Here is a 12,486-nt window from a genome sequence, read left to right as displayed (position 1 = left end):
ACATGCAGGGTGATTAGCCACAGCCATATCACCCTGCAGCCCAAGACCGGTTGCCCACTGAAGCTAAGCAGGGTTGAGCCTGGTCAGTACCTGGATGGGAGACCTCCGGTGAAAACTAGGTTGCTGTTGGAAGAGGTGTTAGTGAGGCCAGCAGGGGGTGCTCACCCTGTGGTCTGTGTGGGTCCTAACGCCCTGGTATAGTGACGGGGACACTATACTGTCAAAAAGCACCATCTTTCGGATGAGACGTTAAACCGAGGTCCTGACTCTCTGTGGTCATTAAAAATCCCATGGCACTTCTCGTAAAGAGTAGGGGTGTAACCCCGGTGTCCTGGCCAAATTCCCTCTACTGGCCCTTGTCTATCATGGCCTCCTAATAATCCCCATACACTTGATTGGCTCAATGACTCTCTCTCCTCTCCACCTGTAGCTGGTGTGTGGTGAGCGCACTGGCGCCGTTGTGCTGTGGCTGCCGTCGCATCATCCAAGTGGATGCTGCACACTGGTGGTGGTTGAGGAGAGACCACCCCCACATGATTGTAAAGCGCTTTGGGTGTACAGCTATACACAATAAAGCGCTATATAAATGCATCATTCATTCATTCATTCATTCATTCTTGAAGCAAAGTTTTGTCTGAATGATGAATAGATTGACTGTTTTGGATCGCTGCATTTAATGTGTGAAGGCATGTACAGAATGACGCGTTCGGTGTGGGATAGAGTAAACAGTTATAGCACAAGCAGTGACAGCCTCCCCCAGGTCCTAATGCCCGTTCGGTAAGTAGTTTTAATAGTAGGGGCGCAGTTGGCCTACTTCTAATTAAATTAAAAGTAAAATAGCCTACACAAATAACATTTAGACTGTTTCTGATTAAATAAAGCAGTAATTGATGTAATAAAATAAGTATGTTTTGATTTAATGGTCAGAAGCTATAGCTTACATGAAAAAAAAAAAAAAATCACAAACATGACTTTAAATTAAATAATTTTATATATACTGATTTATTCATTAATGTGTAACGTTTTATTTTTTAAACAAATCATGAGCTCTAAAAGATTTTCAGAATTTTTACAACTCTTTTGTTTTAGACCATCTACAAATGTTAAATCTTAAAATAAAATATTAGGGTTAACACTGCATCTTTCTGGGGGAAAAAATGCTGCGATTGATAGTTGATTTATATTTATTTTCAAAGCTTCAATGTACTGTTAAAAAACCTTTATTATTTTTTTATTTAATTCTAATAAATAAGTTCTTGTTAAAAACTAACCAAAATTAATAATATTTTGCTTATAATTTCTGCACAGGAGAGACTTGGTGTTGTTTCCAAACAAAAGGAAATATATCGGTATCGATATCGACCAAAATGAGTTGAAAAATATCGGCATATCGAATATCGACAGAATTCCAATATCGTGCATCCCTAATATATATATATATATATATATATATATATATATATATATATATATATATATATATATATATATATATATATATATATATATATAAATGAGTTATTGTCCTGTCTGCAGTCTAATTTTACATGACTGTAACTCAATGCTTTTTATCAGGAACAAGCCAAGCAGCTGAGGAAGAGGAACTGGGAAGCTCTGAAGAACATTTTGGACAATATGGCAAATGTGACGTACAGAACTACGTGGTCTGAGGCACAGCAGTACCTACTGGATAACCCCACCTTTGCTGAAGATGAGGAGCTACAGAGTATGAACACACACACACACACTGTGCTGCCACCTCCACATGATGATGCTTTTAACCTGCATAATGAGAGCGAATGTGTTTGATATAGAGGAAGCTTTTATCTTCCTTTGTGTCTGTGTGTGTGCGTTAGACATGGACAAGGAAGATGCTCTGATCTGTTTCGAGGAACACATCCGTGCTCTTGAGAAAGAGGAGGAGGAAGAGAAACAGAAAACACTGCTGCGAGAGAGACGCAGACAGCGCAAGAACCGAGAGGCTTTCCAGGTGACACACACACACACACACACACGTGCGACTCTGTCCTGGTTTGTCCGCTGCATCACGTGTCCAGCTTTCTGATATGAAAAGCTCTCACCTTGATTAATTGGAACTTGATGCTGGAATATCAGCTGATGTCTATGATGACAGATGATCTGTTTGACCGAGTTTAGGGTACTGCAGATCAGTGCAGAGAGGAAGCCAGAATGCTAAAGCATCATTAAAATAAATTAATAATTAAATAAGTAAATAAAGCATCATTGGCATGTTTAAAGCAATTTATTGAGAATTATTGATAATTGGCAATGTATCAATAATATGGCTTCAAACTGCATACAACAACTGATGCTGAATTGTCAACTACACATTTGGAAAGTTACTATTTAAATTTCCCATGTTATTGTCTACTGACACCATTGCATACTGCTTTGGATTAAATTACAAATATTAGATTGCTTGTATGCAATTTCTGAAACACTAAAGTTGCTTACCAAAGCAAACTAAGCATAAATGTTCTTTTTTATAACCAGTGGCTTGCTAAAAACATTATCAATATTCATGCTTTGCTCTCTTAGAAAATAAGAACGGCTAAACCAAACTGACAGAGGAGTAAAGGACAAGAGCATTGGCATGTTTGTAAAGTATTGTTTTTTTCAGAAATTCCTGGATGAGCTTCACGATCACGGGCAGCTGCACTCCATGTCTGCCTGGATGGAGATGTACCCAACCGTCAGCGCTGATATCCGCTTCAACAACATGCTGGGCCAGCCAGGTCTCTCTCTCTCTCGCTCGCTCTCTCTCTCCCACACAAACACTCAGAGCGTGGCAGGCTTTGATGCTGATGAATAATACATGTAAAAGGGTCCTGCCCTCATTTCTCTCTGTCTCCATTTCACCAGTACAGTCTGTGAACTCCACATGACTTTGATACGTCAGCACTTAAAAAACTGAGAGAATATTATTTTGGGCCATCTAAAATGAAATTCAATTTGAATTAATAAAATTAAAATCCTATGATTAAGTCTACATTACTTAGCAGAATAGTTGTTTATTGTATATCATAATTATGCTGAATTGCTTTTAGATATTTGCTTTTTGGAAAAAAACATTTCTCAGTCATGTTGCGCTTTGGATATTTTTTCAGGCTCCACCCCTCTGGACTTATTCAAGTTTTACGTGGAGGATCTGAAAGCTCGTTATCATGATGAGAAGAGAATCATTAAAGACATCCTGAAGGTGAGTGAGAGACTGTGACGGTCAGTGCTTCACTTCAGATCAGTGCTGTTACCCTTGATGAAATGTGTGTGTTTGTGCAGGATAAGAGCTTCCTGGTGGAGATCAACACGGGCTTTGAGGAGTTTGGCTCAGTGATCAGCTCAGATAAACGCGCCACCACGCTGGATGCAGGAAACATCAAACTGGCCTTCAATAGTGTAAGCAGACTGCCCTGCTGTTATTTATACTCTTATTCAAATTAAAGGCAAAAACTTGTGCTTTTCATCTGACACGAAGGCTGTGCCAAAGTAATGGTATTGCATATAGACTTTACAGAAAAGGCAATCCCAAAATGCGGATAGTGTTTGCGGCAGCTAGAATTGTGGTTTTCATGGTCACAGGTAGCATTATTATTTTGGGCTACTTTGAATTTACAGTGGCTGCAAAAAGGTTTATTTGCACATAATAGATAAAAGGGTTGCCTTAATTAACCCTGGGATTGAGTACTTGGTAACCTAAGGACAAGAGAAGGGAAGTAGATGAGTGTTATGCTGTAATTAGTTTAGTAGTTAGTGAGTTACAGTATTTTAAGGCAGGAAACTTGTTGGTTGGTGGAAGAACAAACGTCAATAACAAAGAAACGTTATTATAGCAGATAAAAAGGGAGAATATGGAAGAGAAAATCATAAAAACTGGTATATTTAAATGTTGAAAAAGCAAGCTTAACATACCAATGCACTACTCTTAGGGGGGGAAACAAGTTTGGGGTTAGATTAAAAAACACGTTTATTCGGCAAGTATGCAGAAAGTTGATAGAAAGTGACTAAAGAATTAAAGAACACTGAAAAATGGTTTCCGGATTCATAGCACCATTATTAACAATTGAGCACCAATAATAATTGACAACAATTGAGAACTAGATCAGCATATTAGAATGGTTTCTGAAGTTTGACACTTATGACTGGAGTAATGATGATGAAAGTTCAGCTTTATCACGACATGAAAAATCTACATTTAAATATATTCTCATGGATACTTATTTCAAACACATTAAAAAACATATTTCTATTCTTAATGAGCTTTTGACCAGTAGTGCAGGTTATGTGCACATATTAGTGCACGTATACATTTAGCTTAAAGATATGGTTCAATGGATGGCTATATCTGTTCACATATCATAAATGTTAAACGTCATGTAAAACATACCTCGGATTATAAAACTGAAAGTCAAAAACAAAGGAGAAGAAGAATTCAAATTAGTCAAGTAAATTAGAGGATGAAATACAAAAGGAAAACTAGTTCAAACTATTTATATCAGTAAATCCTCAGTTGTCAACAGTGATTGGGTAGTGAATTTTGGTCTGGTTCTGTTAAGCTGATTTTATTTTTGCAGGACCTGTTTGGCATGGCTTTTTTAGTTCCATTGTCTAATGCACTTGCGTACAGTTTGTCCGTGTGAGTTGCTACTTTTGTATAACCATTCAAATAATTTGCTTATGACATTTCAGCTTAAATTCTGTCTTTATTTTTGTGGAATTTAGAAATGATAGGCAGCTCACTAGAGTTTGGAGCAGAGCACAAGAGTGTTAGTTTGCATTTACTGATTAATGACTTGTTTGATGTCTTTGTGCTGGTTCTGTGTTTTTAGTTGCTGGAGAAAGCTGAAGCACGTGAGAGGGAGAGAGAGAAGGAGGAGGCCAGGAAGATGAAGAGGAAGGAGGCGGCGTTTAAAAGCATGCTAAAACAGGCCACGCCTCCTCTAGAGCCTGAGGCCACATGGGAGGGAGTATGTCATGTTACTACAATAAATATCAATGATTACATAATCTATTAACTAGAGTGGGTCCTTATGACATGTTATCTTCCTCCACTGATCTTGTGTGAATGATGTGTGTTGATGCTGACTCAGGTACGAGAGCGGTTTCTAAAAGAGCCTGCGTTTGAGGACATCACGCTGGAGTCAGAGAGGAAGAGGATATTCAAAGACTTCATGCATGTGCTAGAGGTATGATAGAATTCTAAACATTTTTGCAAGACGTTTTAAAGCAACCAGTGCTGCGTTTCCCAAAAGCATCATAAGCTTAAATACACGTAGACCCATTGAAACCATTGGAGCTACTATCAACTTGGGCTTACGATGCTTTTAGGAAACGTAGTCCTGATTCATATTTAAACAGGGTTCCTACGGGGTCTAGAAAATTATGGAAAAAAGAAAGCAGAGTATGTGAGGATGTGTTAAATTGGACATTAGGCCTTGATATTAGGGGTACTACCATAAAGAAAAGCAACATTTTGAGCAGGTAGATCTCTGTTCATTCATGTGCATCCATGCTATGGTTTTATTCATAGTAAGATGGCAGTGATGCACAAACGAAATAGCTTATATAAAACTAGAAATTGTAATGCGTTAGCATGCAAAACATTCCCATGCACATGTGAATAGTTTCTTGAGGACACAAAAAACATTTCTTGTGTGCATGTAAAAGTCTGTATTTTTTTATTCATTTTTTATTTTAGGGACTATTTTAAGAAAATCAATGAAAAACCCTGAGAAAATAAAATATATTTACAGATAACTGTACTATATACCAAATATAAAGCTGAAAATAATGCTGTATGAACCATTTATGTTAAAGGGATACTCCACCCCAAAATGAAAATTTTGTCATTAATCACTTACCTCCATGTCGTTCCAAACCCGTAAAAGCTTCATTCGTCTTTGGAACACAATTTAAGATATTTTGGATGAAAACCGGGAGGCTCGTGACTGTCCCATTGCACTGTCAAGGTCCAGAAAAGTTTGAAAAGCATCGTCAGAATAGTCCATCTGCCATCAGTGGTTCAATCTGAATTTAATGAAGCGACGAGAACACTTTTTCTGCGCAAAGAAAGCATTGTCTTTTGAAAAATTGTCTTTTCAACAATTCGTCGTCTCTGGTTCAGCATAGCGCCATTTTGGAGAATATCCGCTGGACACAAGCAGCGTACGCTCTTGTGTGTCAGCCGCACTGCACAGATATGTCTTCTATGTTTGTTTACGCTTTGATTTGAATGAAAACTGCTTCTCCGTTATGCGGCTGACACACAAGAGCGTAAGCTGCTTGTGTCCAGCGGATATTCTCCAAAATGGCGCTACGCTGAACCAGAGGACACAAATTGTTGAATAAATTCATTGTTTTGTTTTCTTTGCGCAGAAAAAGTGTTCTCGTCGCTTCATTAAATTCTGATTGAACCACTGATGGTAGATGGACTATTCTGATGATGCTTTTTATACTTTTATGGACCTTGACAGTGCAATTTACTATGCAGTCAATGGGACAGTCCCAAGCCTCCCGGATTTCATCCAACATATCTTCAATTGTGTTCCGAAGATGAATAAAGCTTTTACGGGTTTGGAACAACATGGGGGTAAGTGATTTAATGACACAATTTTCATTTTGGGGTGGAGTATCCCTTTAAATATGGTCTGAAAATCTACCAAGAGGTTTGCAAAATTGAGTCTGGAAAAGTATGGAATTTTGAAATGAAAAATGTGTAGGAACCTTGTTTAAAAGAATTGACTCAGGGCTGGGTGTGTATTCATGTTCAGTAATTCTACATTCTAGAATTTTTCCTTTTTATACCACATTTACCACAGTTTATCTTGTGACGTGCAAAAGTTTTGTATCTAAACTCTTTTAAAAGTAAATTAAACTTGGAAAGCCTTTCAGCTGATCAGAATCAGGTATTCAGTAATGCAGTGGTCATGTCTGTGATCTCTTTCTACAGCATGAGTGTCAACATCATCATTCAAAGACTAAAAAACACTCGAAGAAATCCAAGAAACACCACAGAAAACGTTCCCGATCTCGATCAGTGAGTACTTCCTCTATTTCCCATCTCACTTCATACCTGCAAACTCATCTGCTCTTGGCAAAATTTGCAATTCTGACATTAAAATGCTATGTGTTTGACTTTATATGAATGTATCAATGAAGAGAACCGAACCGACTGTCTTCAGAAAAGTTTCAATGGCGTTTTCTTTTCTTCCTCATAACTACTGCTTCACCTACTGTCAGAGAAGGACTTAGCATTTTTCAAAGCAGCTTCACAGTAATAAACTGGAGAATAAAATAATAAATGATGCAAACTTCATTACATACGAGACAAATCCAAATAATGCTGGAAAGCAGCTCTAACAAGTCATTATTCAGCTGCAGGCAGTTCAGTGTTGATTCAGTTCAATAGCTGTTCAATTAAATTGTGTAAAGTTCATCAATTATGAAACATTCAATTAAGCTTTTAGCATCTCTATAGAAAGCAACAGTGTCGTTATTCAGCTAGACTCAGTTCAGTGTTGATTCAATTTAGATCAACAGCTATGTTTCGGAACTGTCAGTTAAAAAAATGTTCTTCTACGGAAGACAGTGTTTCATCATCCATCTCATTTTTGTGCAAGTTTTGTTCTTTATCCAAGTCAGACCAATTATATATAAAACACCATAATTTTGAATCTTTCCTTCAAGGAAAATCGTTTAAAGTTAAAATGTGAGGTTTGTTTTATAGACTTTTCTTTCTGAATAGATTTCATATTCTAATTCCAATACATTTTGTAGAAGACTTTGAAAAGTAGGCTTAATAATGAGTATTATTTGTATTATGATTCGGTCTGGAGATTTGAGGTATGCATTTACTCGAGTCACTCTCAACTCATCCTCCTAAACTGTGTCCTGTGTGTTTGTTCACGGAAGGGCTCAGAGTCAGAGGATGATGAGTATCACTCGAAGAAGAAGAAACGTTCAGCTTCTAAATCTCTATCCGAGCACTCTTCCTCTGGGGAATCTGGTCAGTGACGTTTAGGATCGATATCAGTGTCCTGCACAACACATCAATACTGAATACATCATGACCGTTTAACAGCAGTCTCTCAATGATCATCTGATCTTGATCTTTACAGAGAGAAGTTACAAGAAATCTAAGAAACACAAGAAGAAGGGAAAGAAAAGACGACACAAATCAGTGAGTAGCGAACGACTCGACCTCTCTAATACTTTTTCCTTGAGCAGTTGATGAGGAATCTGACTTACTAAATAACCTGCAATAATATGCAAGTGCTATGACAAGTCTCAGTTAGCCTAATGCAGTATGCAAGGTTTTCTCTTTTTTTTATAAAATAAATAAAAAGAAAACAAGTAGATAGAATAGGAAAAAACAACAACAAAAAAACACTAGTCTTAGAGGGTCTTTTTAAAAATAAAAATAGTTAAAAAAAAAAAAGTGCTAGTGAGAGTCATTTTTTAATAAATAAAAAGAAAACAAGTGGTTAGAATAGAGAGTTGTAAGTGGAGTGTCAAGTGTTTTTTTTTTATAAATAAAAAAAGAAAACAAATAGATAAAATAGTTTGAATAGAGAATCTTAGTACTTAGTTCTTGCTGTGAAATCTTTATCTTTTTTTCTAAAGTAAATGTAAGAATAGCTTTTTTATTTTTAGTAGTATTTCAAGATGAATACTTGCTGGACTGAAGCAACTTGATTTCTACCCATTGGATCGGCTTTTAGTATGCATATAATTAGGACATACTGATTATGCTAGTGTTTGAATAATGATCATTTTAAGTTGGAGTTGTATTCAATTCAAGTTTATTTGTATAGTGCTTTTCACGATACAAATCGTTGCAAAGCAGCTTTACAGAAAATTAAAATCCCTAGTAATGAGATTTTTTATATTTGTTCAATTGGAATAATTAAATTCTGCCTTGTAAAGATCTCAAATGACCTTAGTTGAATTACCCGTTAAAGAAGGGCTTTCTCCATCATATATTGATTAACAAATGTGTTTATTAAATACCCAGAACCGTAGTCTATTCGTCAGATTATGTTCAGTTCTATGATGCTACATGTTTACTCGCATTCATTAAATAAAGTGTATAACTCTAAATGGCTATTATAGGATAATGAGCAATATGGAGAATATCATGTTTTGTTTTTTGTTTTTTTGCAGGCCTCCCCTGAGTCTGAAGGAGAGAAAGAGCGAAAAGGACGAGAGAAAGAGAAGGATAAAGAGAACGACAAATCCAGAGGGAAGTTACGTGGAGAATCCAAACAGAAATCCCCCAAAAGAAAGAGTACAAAAGAAGAGGTAAGCGATCAGATCTGAGACCGCGTCTGTAGTCTCATTTACTCCCAGCCAGATGTGATCTGAATCTCTCTGTCTCTCAGGGTGGATGGGATACGTCTGGAAGTGAGCTCAGTGAAGGAGAACTGGAAAAGAGGAGGCGCACTCTCCTGGAGCAGCTGGACGCACCATAAATCGCTCTCTGTCAGTCTGTCCGTCTCTCTCTGTGCTGACAGAATATTGATGAGCATCCGAGTGTTGGCTATTTGGCTGTGAATCCATTGACTGTCATGTAGTCTCTCTGAGAGACAGTATTGTCTGAACATCAGCACTCTTGATCTGGGGCATGTGGATTTTGTAAGATTATTTTCAGAGGTTGCAAGTGTTATGTTGCCTTTAACTGCAGAACCCTTTTTTAGTTAGTTGTATATTTGTTATTGCCAATAGTTTTAAACATCACTGATAAAATGGAACAAAATGAACAGGCCTGCATAAAAACTATTATTCAACATCAGATTAATCTGTAAGATTGTCTGTAAAAGCCATTTTTGGAAAACAATGTTATCGGTATGAAAAATGTCTGCAGCATTGTTTTCAACTTGAATTTTGACAAATAAACTATAAAATAATGCTTTTTTTTGTTGCTCTGTTCTCACGAGATCCAAACCTGCTCAATTTCATCTACTGTGATCTTTTTGTTAATCATGTTTTCTTTTGTAACTTCAGATCATCATGAAACTGCCACTGAGGTATTAGAAGTCAGCTGACAATTTCTGACTAAAATATCTGCCAATGCGAGTGAAGAAACAATATATTGATTGTATTCAATCATTTTTAATTTAAATAAATTCAAAGCTTATAATCGCATGTGTTAAGGGTGTAAGCGTATAATATAAATGCAGACCTGTCTCCCTGTGCACATCTGTATGCAGGTGTGATTTGCGACTATAAAACTACGCAAAAGCTGGTGACGACTTTGTGTTCAATTGTGCACGTGCAGAATGCTAGTCAAGCAAGAGATGGTGGCTTATAGCCTGCCGAAAACAATAGAAGAAGAGTTTGAGTAATACCTAGGCTACTTTAGTGCTGCAAAAATATTGTACAATGCCAAGATAAATTCTCAGCTGACAAAACTTAAGACTGTACTGTATAAACAGCCTATAAGGCAAGGCTATTAAATAGCAGTCCCAAACTAGTTTTTGTTAATACAATTAAGTTGGTATTGAGCCACCACAGTCATTTAAACATGTATACAAAATGACACAAAGTGAAAATAACATGGTATTTTTGGGTTATGGAAACAACGGTTACAATGGTGAATAGGGCTTGACATTAAGCATTTTCGTGTGGTTGTCCATGGACAAGTAAATTTGTATATATACATAGTATAGTGTTTATAGAGTATATGTAGTAGATTTTGTGAGCATTTCGCATTTTAATTAGTTAGATTTTTATTTTTAAATAAAATGTGATTATACGACTATATTTTAAATTAAAAGGAGTAATAAATACAAATACAATTATTTTATAGTAAACTTAAAAATAAAATGCTAATATTTACTATTTTTTTATATATGAATTGTCATCATTTTCAAACTTAATTTTAGTTAAATTGTATCAGTCAGTTCGTACAATAAGACATTTGGGCTGTTGCCAAACAAATGAAATCAGTTCAATGGAATTCATCTTTGCATTGCAGAGGAAAAAGCTGCATCTGAAGTGGAATAGATATATTTACCCACTGTTTAATGCAGCTCTGAGGGACATGGAATGCTTTAATCTGTAGTTATGATTGAATAAATAATGTTTTGATACATAACATGTTGAATACGGATATTTGAAATTTAAAAGATTTTTAAAAAATCTGTAAATGTTCAATTAAAACCACCAGTAGGTGGCATCAAGAGCTACAACCATCTTTCCCTGAGCTTGTATATTCTGCAGTAATAATAAATAATAATAAAAATAAAATAAGAGCGACAGGCGCACAAACATCTCAAAGCATCAATAAATCCACAACCCTACCTAGTATGTTTTCCTCCATGTTTGTAATTTCTGTGTCAATCAGCTGCTCAAAGATCTTACCTTTGGAGAGGATTGTTGATTTTACTCGAAAAATGTAAGTATTACTACTTAGAAATTAAGATTCCTTCAGAATGCATTGGTTGCCCAACACTTATGAACAATAATAATGATAAATGCTGACCAATAATTCATTATATTTTTTAGTGAAACAAGCAAAATGTAATTTGCTTTTTCATATGCCATAGCTATGCATGACTGTACACTAGACAAAAGCAGCCAAGGTGAATACATCTCAATTTTCAGTCAAGTCATGAATTAATGCATATGATAATGAAACAATTATATTTTATTTACTGACAACAGGAAACATGAACAAATGAGTAAAATGTAAATAAAAGTAACCATGACAATAAATAAACAAGTCAACAACACATGAAAAAGCTTTATTCAAACAACATTGTTCTAACAATCATGTATTTACAGGCAGTGACCCCACATCCTACTGCATCTCAACACAGCTGAGCCAGTTCTGCAGCTGTATTCTGATGAAGACCACCGTGTCCACCTTCACCTGTCTCTGCTGTCCATCACGTCCCTCACTGCGGCAGTCAGACTTTATATTTTTGTTATCCTTTTTTTCCCACAAATACCGCGGTCACCTGCTCCACCACAAAAGCTCTGCATCAAATGCACAGAAATCAAGAATCAGAAAAGCGCTGTAACAGCTTCGTTTGAAATGACAATAATTAAAATAAACTAAACCTTAAGATTTAAAATAATTTGTTATTCATTTCAGTAACTGAAAGGTTTTCAGCTCACTGTGAGCCTTTGAATATTCTTGTAGAATATGTTCCTGTCTCTTATTAAATAGACATTTAATGGTCTTTAATATGTATAAGGTTTATGTAAATGCGCTTTGGAGACGTGCGTGTTTACTGGAGCTCTACAAATATACTGTAACGTCACTGTCTAGCATCTACACCTTCAGCAAATCAACAGTTTACTATACAGTAGCTCAAGAAATGCGATTTTAACAGATGTACCCGTGTTTTTGATCGATAATACTCACATTTGTAAGCACCCGCGTCGCTGATCTCCGTCAGGTTCGATGATGACGTATCCTCTCGCGGGGGCTTCTGGGATAGAAAAGTGTCCATCGGATGAACA

At 36.3% G+C, this 12,486-nt stretch overlaps 1 protein-coding gene across 2 annotated transcripts in view; it reads left to right on the top strand.

Annotated features, from left to right (window-relative positions):
- The window catches only part of LOC306877246 (pre-mRNA-processing factor 40 homolog A-like), a 34,731-nt gene extending 24,571 nt beyond the window's left edge, over positions 1-10,160 (top strand). The window contains exons 15-26 of one of the 2 annotated variants that reach the window (XM_079428888.1): positions 1,576-1,726; positions 1,857-1,990; positions 2,642-2,756; positions 3,129-3,220; positions 3,301-3,417; positions 4,848-4,985; positions 5,109-5,204; positions 6,968-7,054; positions 7,930-8,023; positions 8,136-8,197; positions 9,181-9,318; positions 9,399-10,160. In XM_079428888.1, the coding sequence (XP_079285014.1) occupies positions 1,576-1,726; positions 1,857-1,990; positions 2,642-2,756; positions 3,129-3,220; positions 3,301-3,417; positions 4,848-4,985; positions 5,109-5,204; positions 6,968-7,054; positions 7,930-8,023; positions 8,136-8,197; positions 9,181-9,318; positions 9,399-9,488 (1,314 nt within the window). In that variant the 3' untranslated portion in view covers positions 9,489-10,160. The remainder of the gene's footprint in view (positions 1-1,575; positions 1,727-1,856; positions 1,991-2,641; positions 2,757-3,128; positions 3,221-3,300; positions 3,418-4,847; positions 4,986-5,108; positions 5,205-6,967; positions 7,055-7,929; positions 8,024-8,135; positions 8,198-9,180; positions 9,319-9,398) is intronic. The other variant, XM_079428887.1, reaches the window with a different exon arrangement.
- Positions 10,161-12,486: the final 2,326 nt, after the last annotated feature.

This window comes from Barbus barbus (assembly GCF_936440315.1).
Source record: "Barbus barbus genome assembly, chromosome: 11".
NCBI lineage: Eukaryota > Metazoa > Chordata > Actinopteri > Cypriniformes > Cyprinidae > Barbus > Barbus barbus.
The sequence above is the reverse complement of the archived record's forward strand: the minus strand, read 5'-3'. Positions and strand labels throughout refer to the sequence as shown.